The sequence below is a fragment of the Colletes gigas genome, unplaced genomic scaffold (assembly GCF_013123115.1).
Source record: "Colletes gigas isolate AHSC1104 unplaced genomic scaffold, ASM1312311v1 Colletes_gigas_Sc00016, whole genome shotgun sequence".
In the NCBI taxonomy this organism is placed as follows: domain Eukaryota; kingdom Metazoa; phylum Arthropoda; class Insecta; order Hymenoptera; family Colletidae; genus Colletes; species Colletes gigas.
The window spans coordinates 1628994-1653126 of record NW_025106645.1 but is presented as its reverse complement, the minus strand read 5'-3'; the positions used below and the strand labels follow the sequence as shown (position 1 = coordinate 1653126).

Sequence of the window (24133 nt, the reverse complement as noted above, 5' to 3'; positions counted from 1 at the left end):
CCTCCCCTTTAAAATGGTTTTAGTTTTGATTTAAAATTTTGTTTTCCTGTTTAGAATCCATCTCTGAAGTGTTTCAGAAGTCAGACGCGATAAGTGTAGAAAAGGTTTACCTCTGTGTTGGAAATCGCGTTTGCAACTGGAGTGTGTCTGATTTGGTTAGTAGCTACGCTACCGGACAAAGTGGGAGAAGAGGATGCCACGCTGGTGGTCGGGGACGTTGTTTTCGGAGTCGCCGCGGAATTCACTGGGACCGGCGACCTGTTCACAGCCGACGTAGACGTGTTCCCCAAGGAGGATGTGGATGCTGTACTGAAGGCAGGACTGGCCGACGGTGGAGTCCCAAATACACCAACGGCGGTGGTATGTGCCGGGGTACTCATTACGATCGGACTGGTAGCACTTGTTCTTGAAAGGATAGGGCTTAGGTTAGTAGTTCTATTTAGGATCGGCGTAAGTCTATGATTCGAAGCCAACACGGGCGACGGGGAGTCTTTCCAAATCGGTGCAATGTGGTTCAAATTACTGAGATCATTGTTCTTGTCGTTATTGTTATTGTTGTTGTTGTTATTGTTGAGACTCGGCCCATTCTGTAATTTCATCTCCGACGACGAATTGCTGCTTCTCACTGTAACAAAGCACGATACATTTATATGCTTTCTTGCGTATGATATAGAAACTATTCATTCTATAACGAATACAAATTTTAGATTCGTAAACTACGTTTATAAATTTTTTTAAACTAATATTCAAACTAGCAAAGGAATGGACGAAAATGGTTTCGACAATGGTGATTCCGTTCTATTGAAGAATGACCCCACCTGGTGAAGTATTGTTGGTGTTCGTGAAGAGTTGTTTAGCGACCGAGCTCGCGCTGCTGTGGATAGGCATAGGCCCAAAATCGTCGCAGCTCGAAAGAAGGGAAAGTCCTCTGGAAAGCTGTTGACACATCGCTGAAACGCTGTCTTGACCCCCGGGCGATATCTCGGGTATTGGGCTAACTGTAAAACCAAGAAGAAAACTTCAATATCAATAATTATGATAAACGACAATTAACACACTAAATCTGATGCTTCGAACTGGTGCTAGAAACTATAAAACTCATGCTGCACGATATGTGGGCACGTGTTTATATCTAATGAGTATGCATAAGTGAAAGAATTCGATGAACAGAAAATCTGAAGCGCAGAAACGAACCTCCTAAATCGAGAACATCGAGATACAACTACATGAAACATCCAACTACGCCACCACTATCATGGATAACATCGTCCCTCTATTTCTGTCCTTTCTGCAACTCCTTTGACCCGTTTAACTGTGTTGATGCAGAATCGGGCAAAATTTATTCGCCATTAATACAAATTTTAGGTTCATTCGTAAACTACTCTCGTTTATGTTTCATTTACGAAGACGTCTGTAAATTAGAATTCATAATTTTTGAAAACATTCAGCTAAAGATCCGAGTCTAGTTTTAGAGTGAATCTAAAAATTTCATTTGACCGATTCTGTACGAGTGTATGCACTCTGACAAGAAATGTAATGAGACTGAGAACGATTTCTTATTCGATTTTACATTTTCTCTTTATTTATGTTAGGTCTTTTAATTTTAGTTTCGAGAAAAGGTAGAAAATATTAGCGAAGTTACAGAGAATTCAGTCTCGTTACTTTCTCAATGTAAGTATGTACATGTACAGTTGAACATGTGCATGAAACTAGCATAATCCAAGAACATCGAAGGAGGGGCAGGCAATATGGACAATTAACAGAGTGGGGGAATAATGACCTTCGTCATATCCTTCGAATTCTGTTGCAAAAACGAAGAAGCACATTATTCGATGTCCAAACCGGCTCAGAACATAATCAAAACTTGGTATTCGTTCAATTTGAGCTCCTCGATTGCTTTCGATATCGAGAATAACCTTCGACTATTTGAGAATTCGTATATTAATATCGAAATAAGAATAAAATTATACTTGCTCTATAGCTACGGTTTTCTTTATAAAAGTAGAAATATTGTTATATATCTTAAACGAAAACTGAAGTCTGATGTCTCGAGATTTAAACAATAGCACGTTTCAAGATTTTTCATGAGGTTTGTTTCGTATAAAATTTTTCTAACGTAACCTTGGGCAGTACGATAGCCTTCGAACGCAACTTACAAAGCCTGTTGCGATTGTCGAGTGTCTCAATATTTTCGTTACATGGCACACTATGGAATGTGCGTTCAAAAGTATAGATTGGAGACTGTGTCCAACGAAATTGCTCCTGTGTCGCGACGGATGATTAAAACATTTACCTGGCGGTTTCAAAGGTACGTTGTGAGACATAGCAGATGGCAATCGCGACAAGTCCGTCGGCTCAAGACTGTGGCTACGTGTGCGTTCGAGGTTGCTAGGAAGATCATTGATCCGTAAACTGAGCTGTCTCTTGAACGGAGATGCTTGATTCAGTTGCGTAAAACCGCGGAAGGAACCTTGCCGTTCTAACATCGAGGGGGTAGCGTGTGGTCTCTCGATCGCAAAGGGGTTGTACACCTGCTTCACTGGGGGCACATCTGCAAGAAGAGGATACACACTTACCAGAAGACAATTTCATCTTCAATTAAAAAACATAGCAGCTTCGATTTGAGAACTTCCACGAAAGATATTAAACGGAAAACTTTTTCAGTTTCAAGGTGGTACATTAGGGCTCGTAAATATTTTAAAGAAACATTATAAGTTGTTACTAATTATTAACACGCAATGTTATTAATTTGTTAAGAATTTAATAATTCGCGTGAAAGAAAAATGGCTGACCAACAGCACGTTCTCGCGAATCCTGCAATCGTTCGGTGAGACTCGGTTGCCTAAAACTGCCGCTCCTCGTGAACGTCGAGGTTTTCGAGTCAAATGTCATCGTCACGCCGCATTCCTTGTCCCTTCGCTGTTTCCTTTCCAGACACGCAGCAAAAGCACAGCCCACTGCATGACTCAAACGTTCTCCCTGGAAAGAGTAAAAGAAAACGTTCCCTTCGTTCATTCGCATTTTAATCTATGTTTAGACCAGTGTTTTCCAAACCGCGAACCTCGCGATTTCGGAAGCGTAAACCGAGGACTAAAATATGGATAAATAGGAATAACTGGAAATTTTATCATTGAAATTAATTGAAATTAATTTTCACCTTTTGTATGGACTTCCAGAAAGTTTGAAAATCATTTTAAATCATCTGGACACCGACATATGACAATGTGAAATATTTTTTGGGACTTAAAGGCTTCTGTTCACCGTTCATTTAAGTTATTATATAATCCCTTACAATAATATTCCTAACACCTTTGTGTGCCTCACTTTGGTCTATAAAGTCAGCATAGAAAGCTGTTTGAAGGAAATCGATCATCAAATCGTCTTGAAAAAATAGTCCCTGGACTTAAATTCAAACGAATTGACTCTTTGCGATTATATGGGTCCAAAACCGTCCTTTTGCTTAGCTTTTCATGCATGGTGAGGATATTATTTAACTTGTTTAATATTTTATTTAAAGTCAACAAATTTTACTCCCATAAATGCAGAAATATTTGTATATTTAAATAGATATTTGTACGTTTGGTTAATGATGAAACTACGTAGAACTAAAATTAGAGTTTTCGAGGTTTCCTTACCGATTCTTTCGCCGCTAAAAATCCGTGGCACATCCACCGCCTGGTCGTCCCGTCCCTGCATATGTAACTGAATCCTTTCTCGTGATTTCTATCCGGGGCGCAGAACGAAACTTTCTCGATCGTTTGATCGACGATCAGTCCTTTCGTCTCGTCTTCGACGACCCGCAAACCGTCCCCGGATACGTGTAACACCGCGCGAACCGGTCGCCGTCTCGAGTTCTGTTAATTCGTCGCGAGAGAAACAAATTAAATATCTGCCTTCCATTAACAATTGTACTGAACGGTGAAAAAATATAACGAAACGTTATTTGCCACTTACTCTAAGTACTTTCAAGGCTTCCTCGCATACTTGCATGCCCCTCGACTCGAACACCTCAACACATCCCAGGTACTGCACAGGTCAGATTGATTGTGTTAGACGATCAATAGTGTGTGAAGCTTGATAAATATAAGTCTTGGAAGCTTAATTTCCAGTGTGTCTTCAACTACACCAATAAAATTTCTTTATTAAACAGTTTGAATCTTGTCACGTGTGCGAGTGAAAACGAGAACGTACGAGGTGCTTCGAAAATTATACGTGGTCTGTTCGAATTTGGAAAGATTATTAGTGGAAAATTGATACACTAGCCCTGAACGCCAATTATCCGGTGCTGGACTATCCGCGTGCCAATTATTCCAACGTCCAAATTTACGGGACGTTAATCATCCGACTCTTAATTAGTCGGACGCGGGTACAGAAATTCTTGCACGAGGCGCGGAAACAGTTTTTCCAATTAACCCAATACGATTACAAATTTATCGGTCGAAATTAACCGATTACCGCGCCTCTCGTTTGTACGAAACGGTGGTCCAACGAAAATGTTCAATTTATATTCTTTGAAAGGTTACAAATTTTTTAAATCGTCTAACATCGATATTTAATTAATAGACAAGTTGATATTTTATCGAAGGAAGGCAAAATACCTTGACATTTAATTAATATATTTGTATTCTTTGACTTCTATATATTATTCTATTTTTTCAACTGTTCGAACATCGAAATATAATTTTTAAAAATACAATTAATAGAGAAATTTACATTTTGTCGAACCAAGCCTAAATGTTTTGACACTTAGTTTATATATTTGACTTCAGATTGGAGTCAGTGGCCTGTACGATGTTAATGGAATAATATTTGTAATTTTATTTTCTGTTTGAGACATTTCCTAGCCCAGATAATCGACATTCCATTGCGTTTATACGATAAGCGCGCGAAGTATTGAACACTGTACCTTTACGTGAAAAGCGCATGTAGCCGAACGGACTGCTGTCTCGTCTGCTTGCCATTGATGGGGTTTACTCGATTCTGGTACGTGGGAATCTTTACGCCGTCGAAAGCTATCTCGAAAACTCCGCCGGAGTCGGTCCATTCTTTTCCCCGGTGACCTCTCACGCTTCTGGAAAAATAAGAAAAAAAGAAAAGAAGCAATTGTCTACGCGAAACGAAATCAAGTCGTTTAAATTCTTATCCGAATGAAAACTGAAAAAATGAAGTATTTCACTGGTGGATCAAAGTTTGATCGTTTGATGGAACAAACTGTTTCTCTTTTTAATCTTGAAAACTAAAATTTAAACGAAAAGAAGAATGGAGAACGTTTGGTATCCACGGATGAATAATTCTTTGAAATTTAATAGGATCGACTAAAATAAATTTATCGTAACAATGACAGGTTCGTTGATAATCGAGAAACGAGTGGATGATGGAAAACATGTTGTAAGATAAATAATCACTGCAACGGCTGATCTAAACTTATCGAGGCCTGAAACTAATTAGTTTAAGAGACGTTATCCCTGTCTGAAATATTCTGTAACGAGCAAATGTTTAAATTAGATTATAAAGACATGTTTATGCTTCGTTATTCCCTTTTATGCCATTTTGTGCAGTTTGAATAAAAGAGTGAGATTATTGCAACTTACTTTTTGTAGATTTTTGCTATTTTGTTTATTAATTATATGTAATTCCCTCTGTTTATAAGGGGAACCCATAAATAAAACGTATTGTTAATATATTATCACTCCCTTCCAGTTCTCTTCTCGATTCGACGATTACGTAATACGGCTAAAGTATTAAACCAGTTAAGGCATTCCATTCTAAGAATCGTAGAGTGCATGGCACGTTTAACAATTTAGATGTTCAAGCTTAGAAAATCGAACGCAGAAACGTACTATCGTCCATAAGTATAATCGCACTTATGGACGTGGATACGTACAATGTTGATAGTGCAATGTTTCTGAACAAATTAAACCGATGCAAGCACCTTTAATAAAAAGCATTGAAATAACGTGTTGCAAGCTATTTCGTTGGAAAACAGTTTTTTAATTAAATGGACCAGGTGGTCGTTGCTACAAATTCTTTTGAGGCGATCGTTGGAAGGAAAAAGAGGGTTTCCAATTGAAGATGGTATTATTTTAATGCTATTTGGATAGCTCGTATTAACCTTAATAACATTTACTTCAATCATTTTTTTTTTTTATTGCACATACTCGAGATTTTCCCTAAACAAATTCGCAGAAAGGATTTTAATTTTTCAGTATAAAGTTTCTAAACAGATTAAAGCGGTACAAGTACCATTACTAAAAGTATTGAAATGGAAGACGGTATTATTTTAGTGTTATTTGAATGACTCGTATTGACCTGAATAACATTTAGTTCAATGAATATTTTCTTTTATTGTACATAATCACACAAGGTTTACCCTGTCTCTGAATAAATTCGTAGAAACGGTTTTAATTTTGTAAGTATGCAGAATGAAAACAAAAATGGTTCGAGTAAGTTTGATAAGAGTTATCAATAATGATACCATAATTTAATACCCCCATTTTTCCTAAAGCCAAAGCCTCGTTAGTGCCAGGGTAGATTCGCCCCTGGATCATAGCGTGAGAGAGTAAATCTAGTATTCTAGGGCAGTGCTACTTAAAGGGTTCTTGGTTCTTGGATCGTTAGCGATCGATCGCGACGTATCGCCTGCCAATGGTGAATTCTTAAGAAGTGTATAAAGCATCGAACAACGAAACACAATAAACAATTGCAGTTGCATTGCTTTCATCGAAAAATAGGTCTACGTATTTTTACGACTAGGTTTCAACAAAACTGTGTATTTCTATATTATATAGTATATAATTGTTCTCTTCCTCGATTGTAAAAATATCATTATATTTTCTCTCGGTACACCAATGGATGTTTATCCGTATAATAAATTGAATAAACTAAATTAAACTGTCAAGAAAACAACCTTGTAATACCTTTCCCAGCCTTTACTCTAATTTTCTCTGCAAAATTCAATTTCCGGATCGACGTAAACATTAAGTAACTCGTCATTTCTGCTCGAAGGGTTGATTTTCTTCGATTACACTTTTCCGCTACGAATATTGTGTCTTTCCGTGGTGTGCGTAGATTTGTTCGTTAAATCTCCGATTATTCCTCGAGGGCTCTGTTACAGATTTCTACGATGAGACTTTGAGAAAAATGGTGGAAGCCAGTGTCTGGCAACGGCCTCGGCGCGTTGCGTGGTTTTACAAAGAACCTGTGATCGAATCTTGGCCTCGGTTCCCAAAGAATCTTTTATATCAGAACCCTCTTCGAATTCTCCCCTAGTACGGGACGTCTACCCTCCTAAATCGGCACCCCTGAGGGTTCGTACTTGAGCGGAGCACCGAGTTTGGGCCATCCACAGCCGTGCTTCGAAACCTGCACGCGCGTTTCAAGCGTTTCATGAGTTGCTGATTCCGACGAGTCTGCAAGACGAATCGCAGAAACAATCGAAGTATCGAAAATAGAATTTTAAATAATTAAAATCCTCGTGGAATCGTGGCTGTGGGGATGATATTAATTAGAATAGAAATTCTACTTTCAACCTGACGTTGGAATTATTTGTTTTACGATATCGTTAAGGAAACTTATTTGTGAAGGAAATCTTGAGTCGAATCGTCCTGAAAGTCACGCTTCTGCTGATCGAAACACACTTTGGAGCATTTTATGAGCTGCTATTAATTTCAAAAGGTCCGTAAGTCAAATTAATACAGAAATACATAATTGGAGTTCCCACGATGAATAAATAAAATTAGAACGATTAAAATTCTCCTGGAATCGCGGTTAATCTGATATTGGTTTCTTATTACTTTCAAATCAGAGAAACAGTTCTGTGGATTAAATCTCGAAGAAAGCTTCTAAATTATTTTTGTATAAATAATCAAACATTAAATATAATTTATAATAATTTATAAATTATATAATTATATAATAAATATTTCTTTTAAATTTTCAGAGTTTGTCGTTATTCGTTTATAAGAAATATATAAACACTATACATTGCTAGCCCATTTTTGTAACTTGATTCGACTATTTGTTTACTTAAAACTCTCATACTTTTTATGCTGTATATAAGTGTAACAATATATTCAAATTTAAACATTACATGTGTTAAATACAAGCTCTGAAGTTCATGATTAATAACTTTCACGAATTTATATAAAATGTTCAGGACTTTCAAACGTTTCAATCCCCATAAAGAATCTATGAACAGTTTGAAACAAATTTTACCGAGCGAAGAAAAGCTTGTTTACGAATAAATCCAACATTTTCATTCGTTCTATATCGATAAATAATTTGTGTCGTCTCCATTGACTAGCGGACGTTTACCGACATTATTTATCGAACGCAATGTTCAAAAGTGCCATAAAACGATTTAACTTTGTGAAACCGTTAACGACCAACAATGGCGGCTTCCGGTTCGATCGGACCGGTACACAGAAGTATGGCTGCGTTCGCCAATAAAATCAACGACTGTAAACAGCATCTAACCGCGCGCAAATGTTCCCAAGATTACACGACGATATTTGATCCTATCTCGCGCGCGGTTCGCAGAAACGCATTCGAAGAACAAGCAAATATATTATCGCGTCGATCCGCTTTTGCGACGATAGGTCCACGTTCGTGGAACAACAATAGATTATGCAGCTGTACCCACCACTTCTGGCTAACGCTTATGAAACGATACCCGCGCTACGATAATAACAGGACGCTTCTTTTTTTATTCGATTGTCATCGTAGGAGGACCCGTTAATGGTTAAAACGTGCGAAAGTAAGCACTCTCGAAGCAATCGGATTACTCAACTATTTGCTTAGCGTAGTAATAGGCTTAGCAATACGTTCGAGCAGCGTTCCTCAAAGTAGGTCCCCCGAACACGTGTCGATGGGAATTTTCAAGCTCTCGAAAGAAAAAAAAGTGTTATTTAAAGCATCGAGAAAAATGCGTAATAATTTGTTGCTTCCAAGGCGGTATTTTGAACTAGTAACTTGAAAAGATCGATTCTTTCTTTCTTCGTTTTTATTAAAATCTTTGAAAACTCTGAACGCGTTTTTCTCGAACCAAACAAAAAAAAAATCGTGAACCATATTCACTTTAAGTTAGCTCATGTTTATTACTTTATTTATTTATCTGTATCGTAGTAAAATATCTGAAGAGAATCAAAGCATTATTTTACTGTTGATTCGTTTCGTTTTTACAGATCGATAGTTAAAATTGTATGTAATTAGTTGGTGGTTAATTACACGTAATTCATCGTGGATTCGTTGGAGATCATTTTTCTATCGCAAACCGAGAATGCAAAACGTAATAATGAATCGTATCTTTGTATCGAATACCTCTCTCGATTGTGTCTCGAGCACGTCGCTATATTTGCTCCGACGACTATACAGACTGATTTCGTCAATTAAATTACGCTCAGACGCTATTCAATTCTCGGTGACCCCAGTTTGTGTAACAGATTTCAGCTTATACCGGGTGATTCGACAGGAATGCATCGCCATAACATTCTCCTTTTAGATATTAAACTATGTACAAAAATAAATATAAAATTTAACCATAATTGAAGAGAGAAATCAACCCTTTCGTCAGAGCCTTCCCCATCGATCTAGGAGCTATCGTAAACGTCGAAGCAGAGTAAAAAATAGTCGAAATAAAAAATAGCTACTTAAGGATCAAGACAAAATTGAAAAATGATTCCAACGACCACGAGTGAGCAGATCGAGAGAAGAAAGACGAGCATGATATGAGGAACCGATATGAATCATTGAGTCGGCTTGTACAGCACGCTCTGTTCGATGTCTCCCACTTACAACTTTCTTTTGCTGGAACTTCGTCCGTGAGTCGATCGATGAGTAAGTTTACAACCATCCGGAAGGTCTCGAAGCTTTACGAGAAATAAGAAAAATAAGAAAAATTGAAAAAAAGAAACAGTAATCGATTATAAATTGTAGATTCTATTACTCTTCGAAGACTCATTTTGGATCAAAACTGTGTACGTTTCTACGATCAACGAAAGCAAAATTACAACTAACGAGAGAACTAGTCTTCAGAATTATTAAAACGTAAACTAAGAATGAGTCGACCACAAAATTAAAATTTAATTAAAATCTAAAATTAAATTTAAAATAACTGACGAGAACAAGTCAGAACAAATTGTTAGTCCACGTTTAGAATTACGGTGAAAAATAGAAAAGTAGAAACAAATAACCGTAAATGAGAAAACAATATTCAGAAAATATATATGTACATAACACAAATAATTTGATTTTCAATATATATTGCATATTTGGGCTCTACAGAGTTGTAAATTAATTTGTTTAAAATAGAAGAAAATGGACGTCCGTGCATTTTAAATGAATAAAATTCTATTTCATGGAAACGAAGGGAAACCTTGTAGACGTAATTTATTTAAAGTAGTTATTCAATTGTGTTCGGGTAGATGGCCATGTTTATCGTGTGGTTTGATTGTAGGTCGAGTATCATTACCCCGTACGTTAATGAAACGCGTGTTTCCATTGTTGGTGCGTTCCCATGAAGAAGGACGAAATTAAGGTAAACGTGTACTACGAGACAGTAGTACAACATGATCAACGAAGTAATATTGGACGTAATTTGATCACAAAAACAGATTACACGATCGATGATATTAACGATGGTCACGCAATATACCCGATACTGGTGAACCATAATTTATGATTTTACTACATTTGTCCGTATTGGTCTCGAATAATATGACCAGGCGACTCTACGTTACACCGTACTCCCATAATTATTCTACAAAATGAGAATCATGACTTCGTGACAAATTGTGTGAAATAAAATTTAACGATTCGAATGGAATTTTGTAAAACATATTTGTTATAATTATAAATGAAAAATTGTCGTATTTCAAACGATTTTCTAATCGACTAGTTTAAAAAACTTTAATGATCGAAAAATTCTGCATAAAATATATTTTAAAGTTGATTTTCTCTTTCCTCGTCGTGGTCCAAAGATCTATGGATCCTCCAGAATACGGAAGCAAGTTTCATTCGAAAACGAGGCTCTCTACGTCTCAAAGGGAAGAGCAAAGTAATGTTAATTTCACGATTTTGTTGGAATATGGAAATTCCAATTGTGATCTTGTGATCTTGGAAATTATTTCGCCAACCAACAGATCCTTTCCTTATTTCGTCACAGATTATAGTGCTCCTCTGTCCCAAAGGGAGAGCATAAAGGTCAGAAGACCTCTCGCTCCGAGGAGGAAGCTGTAAACAGTGCTCCACTTTTAAAAAGTTATTTTTACTTTGCAATTTCCTTCGATTCCGTATAAATTGCCCACGGTAGTGCTTTTCTAGAAAATTCATTCTAAAAAGTATTCTTCGACAACGTCCTTGTTCCAACTATTCAAAGACATTAAAAGGACGGTTAGTCGAAGAAACGTGTTATTTAATTCTCTTTATGGAAAACCACGGTTTCGCAAAAATCCAGTCGAGTAAACGTTTTACAATTTTTCTTAGTAATTACGAATTTCGACTTCCTCGACTGTTCTGCAGGGCACTTTTGATATCGTTCGTTCGACTCGGGGAGTGCCATAAACTCCATGGTTCGCTAACAGCAGGAAACTACGGGTCTAGATCGACCTGCCTACGTTTTGACATGCACGAGCTGTCTGCATACGCGCACAATAACCACAGATGCATTCTCCGACGCCATATTTCCTTTCACGCATCAAGGTCGACCCCAGTGATTACAATATACGATGGTGGATAAAATGCCGCGAATGTTAGGACGAGCACGAGATTCAGTCGGATGATTATTCTTTGATGAACCGTCACAGAGACACGAAGTCAAATTTTCACCGTTACATTCGACGACAGTTTGTTGCTCGAGCTATTTCAAGCTTCCAGGATGTTCGTCCAAAAGATTAAAAGTTTCGACAGATTCAAAGGACTCGTTTAAGTACCAAACAAATTCCTCTGCCTCGACGGTGTCTATTTTTCGATTAAAAAGCATGTATTCAACGTATTGAAACAGTTCAGCTTAGAAATTAATCTGCAGGTCTAATAAATTTACAAAATCGAATAAATACAAAGAAGAAATTTTCGAAATAAAATTAAATAAATACAATAAGCAAATTATTCAATAAATTTCAAAACTAATAAATAGTATATTCCATCGAATCTACTAAACAAATGCAGCGTTTAATATTGAAAGCATAGAATATGAAAAAAGTAATGCAAACTCTGATCGACAGTAATATATAAATCAAGTAAATGATGCAAACTGTACAAAATCGAATTCCGTGTAATTTCCACTGACATTGAACGAAATTTATAGCTGGCGATAAGGACTGAAAGAGAGCTGTTCCTTTTAGCTCGATGTCTCGGTTCCTTGCAGTGAAATGTTCCATTATCCTTCCTAGACAGGATGACGCATCCAGTAATCACTTAAATCGTATTATTTCGCGGCCAAAAGACACTCGGGCTATTCAAATGATTGATAAAGTGTCCCTGGCATACAAGTGGAAGCCGTAGTAAAAACGAGACGCTCTAAAAGAATCTGAATGACGCTTTGGCAGAGCTCTCCGTAGCTGGCATTTCTTACTTTGGGGCTACGTGCCAATCGAAGACATGGATCTTCTGGCCCCTAACAAGGTGTCGTGACCTAGAAAGGCAGTAGTGAAAGCCGGTATACATTCATGGCAGCCCTATCGGTTCGTTGACCGTGGCTCCAGACACTGGATTCTGCCAATTCGTTTCGAACTGAGACTCTGGGCCAGTAGTTCTTAAGCTTTTCTTTCTCTTGGCAGTCTAATAAGAACTTATGGACCCCCTCTAACGTTTCTAGAAACAACACTCTTCAATATTAACCCTTTGTACTCGGTTGTCCCCTCTGAGAGTGCATCTTAAATCCAATAAAGTATTCGCGTGTCTGAGAAAACACAGACACAGAAGTTCGTTATCTTGGTCCTTTTAAGGATTTTTTTACAAGGAAGGAACAAGTTATTAAATTTCGACATTTTCCATATATATTTATTTATGTTTTACGAATGTTCACGATTTTTTTCGAGTGAAAATTATCAAAACATGTGTCAAAAGAAGTCAAGGAAATCGATATTCAAAAGACAGTTAGTTTTGATTATTGTCAACCTTAAGAAACTTATACATTTTTTTGTAAAAGAAATCCTTAAAAAATCAACAAAATGAAACTATAGAATAGCCTCTTAAGGTGATTATATAGGACAAAATTGTTTAAAAATATATGTTTCCTCGAAGTTTTTACTACTTTTTATATTAAAAATACATAGGTCTTCCACTTCCCAGACTTTCCAGAAGAAGATTTCGCACAATACGACACTAATTACGCTAATTACGGCGACGTAGAGTAACAATGTTTTCTTGTAATCGACTATTGTTCGTCTTGGCTTAAAGGATACATTCAATAGCGTAATTAGCACAATTACTTCCCCGGTTATGGTGCAGACGAGATACTGAACGTTACCTCGTTCTATTCGCTGTAAAAGGTACTGGTGATGTTTCATGTAAAAAATTCATTAATTCAAATTTATATTTTATCCTGATTGCCTTCTTTGCTTTCTCATATATGACAGAGGAAAATACTGTAATCGAAAGCAATTTAGAAACATATGTTTGTACAATAAAACGCGAGTTAAAACCTTCTGACACACGTTTTGACTGATAAAAAAAGACATGTATCTGTTCGTTTTTTGTACTAATTTTTCTTGTTTTATTTGAATTCTTAGGACTGAGATTTCGTAGCTCGTTCACGATAATAAAATATTCTTGTGAATTGTCTCTGTACGTGAACTAGCATCAATCAATATACCCATTTGTGTTAAGGATTTACAATACACGATGTTCCTGGAGAATTACCAATAGAAACTCTAATGGCGCGTAACGCAACCCAACTTCGACGTAACAGTGACATTAAATTAAATTTACGTCGTAGTGGAGTAACAAGTTTAAAATGGCTCGTCGTGGAAACTTCGTCTATAAAGTAAACTTCCTGTATGGATTTAAATTCGATTATAAGAAGGAAAGTCACGAATAGAGAAATAAAAATTGTATACAACTAGAACAGAAAAATAGCACATACAGCTGAACTTAATTATTGTTCAAAAATATTTTGTAAGAAACACGAGCAAAATATTAGTAATTCATTTACAAACTTAAGAATAAATTAAATCGTAACGTAAATGTATAGAAAATTATATTATTGTTTGCTTGCTCAAATTCTTTAAAAAAAAAGGGGGGGGAAATAATATTTTAGTATTATTCTTTTTAAATTTTGATGTATCATTCTTCGATAGTAGAAAAATTAGAACACAGATTTTTAAGTATTCCACAAATTACTTTATTACTTGTTTAATCCTTTAGTCGTGAAAAGTGTCTAAAGACTTCATGAACACTGTGTTTGAAATTGATGTATAATGAATGTAACGATTCGTTAAAATTGAAACAGCTATCTGAACTTTCAACCGCATTTCTCGAAATAAAAATTTATGAAATGCTTCGTCGACTCATAAATGCATTTATTTATTTAGCAAAGTGTTCCAATCTTATTAAAAAGTTTCGAAACCCATAAGAAATTCAAGTTCGACGAAGAGTTCCGAGACGAACCAAGACTTTCAAGACCAATCAAAACTTCAAGATCCATCAAGACTCCCAAGACCGTCTGGATTTGAAGATGCCTTGAGCCCACTAGTGCTTGTAACGCGTCCATATTGGATCGAACATTGTCTTGAACAAACATAACGAATTCCTAGAGTATCTACTTGCAGCGCTAAATGTTGCTGCATTAGTTATTATCGTATACATTATACGCAACTTAAGCAAAGACAATCTTCGCATCAATTCCATTTCACAATTATTAGAAAGTGCACATACGAGGAGAAACGGATAATGTTTGTCACTATTAGTATGACGTACCCTTTAGAAATGACATTCCGACGTTTTGCTAGCTTCACCAGTAGGTCAAATGACACATAAATACTGGCGTCTATAGTCCTCGTTTCTTTAAAGCACCAATACCTACATTCTGGATCATCAACTGCAAATTACTAATATTGTGTACTAAATCTGAGGATCTAACAGAAACTCATGGAAGATGGTTTGGAAGTATCTTTACAATCTTCTAAGCATGTTTATAATTTCATCATATAACATTTTTTAACGATATGAATTCAATGCAAACTGAATTAATACTAGATTTTCATAAATGGTATCGAAAAATTGCTTCAAAGTTGCTAGTTGCTAGTATTAAATATTCATGGAGTGTGCAGAATTGAAGTAAATATTTCATAGTACAACATACCAAACCAAATATAGGCAAATTGACCACAAAATTGTTCCAAAGTTGCTAGTTGATAGTGTTAAACAATATTTATGGATTGTACAGGATTGAAGTAAATATTTCATAGTACAACATACCAAAACAAACGTTGACAGATTGATCGATTTATCGAAGCTCAAAATACTCCCTATTTTTAAACAGTTTTTCTTCGATATTCTCCACTTTTTAATGAATTTTAAACTAAAAATTTGTTAAAATTGACGTTCTTCATTTTTGTCATGGATTCTTGTACTATCTACGAGCCTATCTATATTCTAATGTTAAGTTTATAGGAATGAGGACCACGGAAGCTTGAATATTACGAGAATCGGTGATAGGTGGCCAGAATGGTTTTGCAAAATCATCATCTCGCTCCAGGGCGGAAGACAAGGGGATATTCGACGTTGCCTGAAATGGCAGCGAGTGTGGCAGTGGCAAATATCTGCCAACGAGTACTCAATCCTTTCACCGAGACAGGTGTTGCACGTGGCAACATAGGAGCAGGTACAATGCGCGATGTTATTCGCAGGACAATAATGCGAACGCCTCGTCGCATTCGCGATTCAACTTCGCCTCTCGCTGGAAAGTACTCCGCGGTTTATACACGGTGAAACGAATTTGCCGTGACTGAATTTTCAGCCAAAACTGACGAAAAAGATTTGGAACTTATCGATCTATTCATACTTCCTTTTGCTTCTCGTTTATTTCGTTCGGATCGAACAAAAATTTGGGGTTGCAATAACATTTTTTTTATTGGACTTTACCACTATTTCTGTTAAACAAATAACTTATTTCGTATTCCAATACTCATTTATTGCCATGTACGTTATCAAGGAAGGTACTAGAGAATTATTTACTGTTATTTGTGTGTTAAACTTCGTTTTTCACGTTTTCAAGGAACTATGGTTAGTCTTATCTATGAACATTTAATTCCAGAAATTGGTGGTCGAAGGAAAAAGTAACGAAGATTAGCGAGGGACTACTGTATTGCTTTTTCTTGGGCGAATTGAGGCTTTTTAAAATTTTACACGTTACTCGGATGTTAAATTTTATATATTGGATTAGAGCTTTATACCATATAAAGTGCACCTGTACAAGTATCGACCTTCCGCTCGTTTAAAGCCTTGTAGCCTGTTTCATAGCTAATATTTCTGCAAATTAAGCAGCTTATTCTAATACAAATCACAAATACACAAATTTAGAATTTTATACCGCATTTTACTAAATGATGAAGAGATTACAAAACCATAAGAGTATCTTAAATACTTTTTTCCATACTGTGGAGGCCCTCCTGAGTGTTAGGCTTGAATCAAATGATTGTAATACTACCCCCTCTCCAGATCTTCCTGTGATAGTAGCTGATAACAGTATTTGTGTCAAGTTTACGATAGGTTTTGCTATTATGGATCACTGTTATTCGCATCATGCGTGGGCAAGCGAATGAAAATAGCAACAGAAGTATTCAAGCGTCTTCAAAAAACAATGAAACGACGATATCTTCATGTAAAAAACCTACTCTGATCTCGCTTTTCTAAATATACAACTTTTAGACAGCTGTGATACAGAAATAAAGCACTCGTATACCTGTGTTTACACAACATTTGTTTCGTTATTTCAATTAGTGAAGTAATGTTTGGTCAAGTTTGAAGAAGTTTGCAATGAAATGTATCATCGGAAATAAAATACCATGACAATGAGTAATGAAAATCAGAATGCTAACATGCGACTGGTGGCTCATTCGAACAGCTAGAATAATTCATGTACAGATGATTATATAAAATCTTTATTAATCCCCAACTGATTAATATCAGAAACTAAGTCATATTTAGAGGCATGATAAAGCAGATCGTACATGTAAGGCAAATTTGTCGAGATATAGGATTCATGGTTTACGAATTCAACATTAAAACATCTATTTGACTGACAAGTTTTTAAAAAAATGTCTTAATACTACTTATCAGAGAATAAAAATTTATTATAATACACAGATACTAACTTTAATTAAGAGGTAAATTGAAAAGTGTAATTTCCTTCTTCAAACTTATCCTTGAAACTTTTGATACTCTGTTAGTTGAACTTTATTGGTTTTTAAGTAATCTTACAATACTCACTATATTTTATACAAGAAATATCTTAATCCCTTTGAGTGGTACATGATAATTTAAATTTTGATGTAGTTTTTCAACTAATTACGTTCAATCCAATTATTTAACGTTAAACTTCGAATTCTTTTGATTACAGTCAATGTAAGTTTCATACTCTTGTTTAGCGTTATACAAGCATCGTCCATAATTCATTAATCACTCTAATGTTATTAATCAAATTCATATTGACACGTTCAGGCAAAATTAGAAACAGTTATTAACGAAAGAAAATGAGTGAAAAAACGGAATGATATGTAATCTCCAACGGATTAACGAACGATTAATGAAATAATTATGCAACGCAACCGGGACTAGTAACGATTACACATGTCATTTCCAGTTCCATTATTTTACCAAATTTATGTTATAACCTGCGATGGATTAACAAAAACAGAAAAATCCACATAATTTCATTACTTTTAACATCATGAAAACGGAACAAATTAAAAAAATTACTTTTATTTCAATCTTCTGCGCTCGAATTAAATAAATCGTGCCTCGTATTTTTCAAACCAAAGACAAATGATTTTTTTTCGTAACAAATTAAAAAAATAAAAATTAATTATTGTTATTTTCTACGCATAAATAAATGGGAAGCTTAATCGTTTAAAATTCGCCAAGTGCAATCGACGTTCGTGTAACTGATAATTCCACTGTACAAACACAAAAATAATTCTTTATCCCAAATCACATAACATTATTTTTAACATCATGAAAACGTAACAAATTAAAAAAATTAATATTATTTCAATCTACTGCGCTCGAATTAAATAAATCGTGCCTGGTATGTTTCAAACGAAAGCCAAATAATTTCTTTTCGTAACAAATTAAAAAAAGAAAATTGAATTACTGTTATTTCCTACGCATAAATAAATAGGAAGCTTAATCGTTTAAAATACGCCAAGTGCAATCGACGTTCGTATAACTGATAATTCCACCGTACAGACACAACAATAACCCTCTATCCCGACAATGGGGTGTCCCACAATCATGTCCACCGGTGTATAAAACGTTGCAACCGGTCTTTCAGCATTTTTGGTCAAACTCCATAGCGATTTCCATCTGTTCTATTCAACGACAAGCCGAGAAAGCAAAACTCGACGGGTAGTCTCGGTCCTAGTTACAACTGCGGACGCTAGCCGAGATACGGAGCGTCCCAGATTCGCATGATTCTTTTCTTCGGAGTGCATCCACCACGGTATACGCGAGCGTTTCTTCGTAAAAGGGTTGTAGCGGCCATACAGTACGCACAGTTTGTTTATACCGATCAGTCCCTACGATTACCATCCCGGTTCAAAATGCTCTCGTCCGGTTCCTGACCTCCCCCTGTCAGTTCCATTCAACGCTCGACTCGTGCAGTTATCTCGTGAGAGCTACGCGCAGGGAAACAGCCGGTGAAAAAGAGTTAATTCGCGTCCAGGATTCCAAGACACCCTATAGAAATCCGGATCTCTTTCTCTCGGTCGCTATCAAGCGGACGGACATCGACGCGTAGCACCGGTTATCCTTGGAGTTCGATCCCCCCGTTGCTTTCCAGGAGCGTGCGAGGCCGTAACGTGCACGCTGTACACGCACGTCGTTTCCAATGGATTTATGCGTGTCGCTCGCGTAATACGATTCAAACGTAATCGCGAAACGACGATCGTTCGACTACCGATTTTCATCGACTCTCCAATCCCTCTCTGCGTAACCGACGAACTATCACAGTGGGCCAGATCAAAAATTTTAGTCACATTTTAGTATAACTTTTGAACCATTGAAGATATCAAAGTGCGGTTTGCACAGAAAAATATTACAAAACAAGAACTTTAATAATTCAAAAAGATGGACGAAGGTGGTTATGATTTTTATATATTATCTAAAAGAAAGTATCCTGAAAGCATCGAGATATGTTCGAACGTAGGGCAACTTGGGACTCAAAAGATATTCCTTGTCAATTGTGAAAGTATTGACAATTTTCTATAGTACATTCAACGTTATGTTTCTAGTACATTAAATACAATAACCTCAGCTGTAATTAATATTTTTTAATGGAAAATGATGCTGTTTATTGTAGAAAAGAAACGAAGAAGAAAGATTAAACGAGATCGTCAAAATATCGTGAAAAAGAAAGTACAGTTTTCGAGCGTCAAACGTGCATTTGAGAATGTTAAACTTTAACAGTTCGATACGGCTATAATTTATAGTTAATTTTACCAGTACTTTCATTTTTGAGGTCAGTAAATATTTGAAAGGCAATACCAATTGATTAAAAATCGATATGTCAAAGTTCATTTTTTGGTAAAATGTCACTAGAATCTTCGATCCAACCCACTGTGGTGCTAGTGACGAAATGAAGCAAAATGGCATTCTTCAAAGTAATGAATATTGTTTATACGGGTTGCTATATCATTAGGTAACCACTTGTCGTACAATGACGAGTCTGACACAAGTTCTTGATATCAAGTTTCACAGTTATGAGGCTACTCACTCGTCAACAAATCCTATAAATTAAAATCAACACATTTTTACATTCAAAAGGTAGTCGTAAAAGAAATATATTCTTTTTCGTGACCATTCCTTGGACGAACAAATTTCAACCAAATTAAGTAGTATACCTTTGAAAAATTACATTAAATCGTACGTCAAGGGGTTAATAGTTCAAAGTACACGGAATCATAAAAATTAACGAGAATACCCAAGTACAAACTTGTTGAATTATAGAATGAGAATTTATTAGGAATCTTCCTTTAATGTGTACGCATTGGAAAACTTTTTTTTATTGAAAATAGTACTTCTATGATTGTATAATGAGATAATAGGAATATGAGTAATACCAATTAAAAAATTGATTATTTCATATTGAAAATATTTGTTATTGATGAACGGTTAATTCAAACATTAATTTGGCATTAGATTCGTAATCAGCGACCCCAAATCCTTAATGTACTAATTTTCGTGCAAATCAAAGATCGATTTCATATTTAAATTTAAATGTGTAGAAAACGAAGCAAGATGATCTTTTATTTTGGAAGTTGGATTTCTATGGTTCTGTTTGAAAAAATTACCGGTGATTTTGTTTCGACATTTTCGTATTTCATTAACGAAAGTATTTTATATGTCGATTGCGGAGTCCCTGGCTCCGAGGACGAATAGTTCGCCAAGCATTCCTTGGGATTCTCGCGTTCGATCGTTTCTCAGAAGTTGAGATGACTCGTCGTCTTATCGCGAAACTATTAGCATAGTCACTTTTTACAGTGTCGATCTTCTTATTTGTAAGGCTGCACGCGCGGAAAATGGGGGAACCCCGATTGTTGCACGGGAGCCTCGTTAGTTGCACCATGATGACGAAAGGAGGGGATAGCTAGTGGAGATATACTGTCAAAGTTGGACAATTTTATATGCAAATAAAGAATACAAATTTTAGATAGCTACTTAAAAACTCGTTTGATTACAAATAAACCATTTTCTTTTGGAGATTTAGAGATATTCTATATTGAATATCTATATTGAGCATTAAATTGCAAACAGTGTTACTTTCTTCCAAAACGAGTTTTAACGATCATTAATGTTTTCCACATGATAGTTTATTTATTTAACAACCCAACTACTCGTATCATATTACAGAATATTACAGTTTTATTGTGGAATGTAAACGGATAATAGAATCGTGGGATGGGGGGCATCGACGCCGACGAGGAGCAGTTTCTCCTGTCGTGAAAAACCTGTTTGTATCCTTACCATGCGACATTCGCGTAACTTCAAACTCGTTGGAAAGTATCGCCAGACTTCTTTGAGACCGTCCATCAAGCCCTTCTTCATAATCGAAATGAAAAAATTCCTTCGCGAAGAGGTCATTCCCTTCCACCCCGTCGTTGTAAACTTACATCCCCTTTTCGCGAAACTTTGCGAGGTCTCGAAACCCAGAATTCTCATTTTCTCGTATTTTGTCGGCCACTGGAATTCTAACAAATGTTTCACCGACGACAAAATCAATTATTGAATATAAAGATATAGAAATTAAATGCAGTTATAATTTAAACGAAGAGAATGCAATTGCTCCTTACATAGAAAACAAATTAATTAAATAGTAGATATCTATTTTTTAATATAAACTAAACCATGATTCTGATTTAAATCCCCTTCAGAGCAATTTTAATATATACGTACGAGACGTTGCAAAATAACATAAAAGATAGAAAATCTGTCACAACGAACGTCAACAAAAGTAACAAAAAGGCCGCCAGGTTCCGACACAATAGAGTTAGATATTGATCATCGACGGTAAATTTATGTCTCTTTACGCGATGCTCCGTATCTCCATCCTGTCCAATTGCAATAATAATACCGAGTCGAGTTAAAGTTCAATACTGTTTTATTCATGTTTATGTTTTCTAAATACGATTGAAAGGATCCTCGTGGCGTCGAACAATTGAAAGCTAGACAGGGTGATTCCAGAAACCGGGTCAAGCCATCGTTTTTGAATGTATATAGAAGGAAATGGAAGAGGAAAAAGTTGAATGCTTCTCAGAGTGGTATAACTTCCTATGACCTCGTTTCCTACTCAAGTAAACCGATATGCACCAACCAGAATTGCATATCCTTCCCACTTGTAAATCGATTTTTTGGAAACAATATTTCACCAGATGTTCAAAAGCAAAACACGTTTAACTCGCGATGGTGAAAGTATAAATTAGGACTTCGTTGATCTTGAAACAAAATAATCTTACAATCTTTCTTGAATATAAATGAATTAATACCTGGAAGATACAGGTTTTATTAAATGCTGAAAATTGCGAATAAAATAAGAAAAAACATTGTGAATTTGATCCGCCAAGAGGTTAATTTAAAGAGTAAATCTTTTGGGTCTGTTTTTAGATCTCTTTTGGATCTCTTTAGACGCGCTGTATGGAGCTCGACACTTCCGACGAAAAAACCACAGCTGTGGAAGTTAGGGGGGTTATTTCGAGTTCCCTTCTGGCAACATTTTAGCCTCGCTTCCTGAATGATTACGCGTGTATCGCGGTCGTGGCGATGGAAAGCGATGCAGTGATCGAGAGAAAGCAACTGGGCTCTCGAGACGCAGCTCGAGAGGCCAAGTGTCGGGGGGCACTTTGACGCAACCGGAAGCCATTCGGTCGCGTTGTAATGAGAGAGGTCGCGGCCATCAAAATAACCCCCAACTTCGGGTCCATGTAACGGGACCAGACAGAATCTCCATTCGTCCGTTTCACCGTTCGTTTCTGGCCTTCTCCTTCGAAACATTCCGTTAGGATTGGAAGCAGAGCCCAAACGTAACAGTTACCCCAAACATTTCTATTTAAAAAAAAATGGTTAACACGTTACGCTAAGCTACAGTTACCGGAAAATGTATCCATACATTGCAACAAGTTCAGTTTGAACGATAAAATCTTTGATTATAAAAAGTTAGTTAGCTATGAAAATTATTATTAGACTTCTTAACAAATATGTTCGTGCCCCTCCAACGAATTTAATGAAACATTTTCTTTAACGCTAGAACTACCGGCAATTATAGTCTATTTATTTGTACCAAAGAAATTAAAACGATAGATACGCGAAGAAACGTATAATGCAATGGAAATAAGTGTTTATTCATTCTCTTGCAGAAAATTACAGTGCGTTTTCGAAAATTCAGTCGAGTAAATTTTTTACAAGTTTTCTGGAGAGTATTTGGCAACAGGCGTTACGTGTTGATTTACGGTATTGAAAGCTTGCTATTGTCCTTCGACATTGAAACAATTAATGTAATAACAGGGTCTAGTAAATAAGTATTTAAGCAAACGGAAAGCTTTTAATTTGATTTACTGCTGATGCTCCAATTATTTGTAAACTACTCCAAAATGATTCGTATCTAATTGTCTCCATCCTCTCTTAACGCGGTTACTTATCCTATCCGTTTCTTGATATCCTATCATAGCTCATAGATCTAATCATCCTTGTTTTAACCTAATTAACTTATCTTTAATATGCTGCAAGAGATCCTCTTAGGATACTTCGGTGTTCTGTGTTATTAACTGTAGACTATCAAGAATAAGTTGCTCGCGTAGAATGATTCCTTCTAGGTCAATGGTAAAAACGATTGTCCAAGTTTTATGATATAGCCTTGGTTTTGCATAATTAAGGAAGTCTCATGTGAGACTTCAAGAAAATCAATTTGTTTTTTATTTCATTTTTTGAAAGTACATATATTTAAGAATGTATTGTTAAATTTTCAGAGATAAATGTCAAGTATTGTGGATTGTGGTACATTTTTTGCTTCGGGTGATTATCTTGTACAGCCTAGACATTACTGTTTCGAAATGTTTACGACAGTGTCAAAAGACATCTACTGTTTTTAAAAGTCGAAATTCTAGCGTTTGTGCGATCTGGGTGCCAACATTCTGAAAGGTAGTCTATATGGAGCTGAGATTGATTAGTATAATCTTGCAGACTCTAAATGCGTTTCTCTCGAAACATTACTTTCTTAACTGGCGTAGATAAAATCTCAAAAACTATACGTTCGATTGCTTTGAAATTTTTACACATTGTTCCCCATACTAATAGTATTTGCCCGTACCAAAATCAAATCATTATAATGAGTTTATCATATTCTTTTTATTAAAAAGTTGCGAAAGAAACGACGAGATTTTGTAATTTTTACTTTAAGCTTTCACGATTTTCACCTACTGAATAA

At 36.0% G+C, this 24133-nt stretch overlaps 1 protein-coding gene across 4 annotated transcripts in view; it reads right to left on the bottom strand.

The window, feature by feature from the left end:
- Positions 1-24133, bottom strand: part of LOC122400078 (protein numb homolog) — an 87626-nt gene that overhangs the window by 4778 nt on the left and 58715 nt on the right. For 3 of the 4 annotated variants that reach the window (XM_043401296.1, XM_043401294.1, XM_043401295.1), the window contains exons 4-10: positions 4907-5071; positions 3955-4026; positions 3636-3854; positions 2793-2979; positions 2294-2551; positions 819-998; positions 111-625 (exon numbers count right to left, since the gene is read on the bottom strand). In XM_043401296.1, coding sequence (XP_043257231.1) covers positions 111-625; positions 819-998; positions 2294-2551; positions 2793-2979; positions 3636-3854; positions 3955-4026; positions 4907-5044 — 1569 coding nt within the window. In that variant the 5' untranslated portion in view covers positions 5045-5071. Of the gene's footprint in view, positions 1-110; positions 626-818; positions 999-2293; positions 2552-2792; positions 2980-3635; positions 3855-3954; positions 4027-4906; positions 5072-21180; positions 21321-24133 lie in introns of those variants that run through there. The other variant, XM_043401292.1, reaches the window with a different exon arrangement.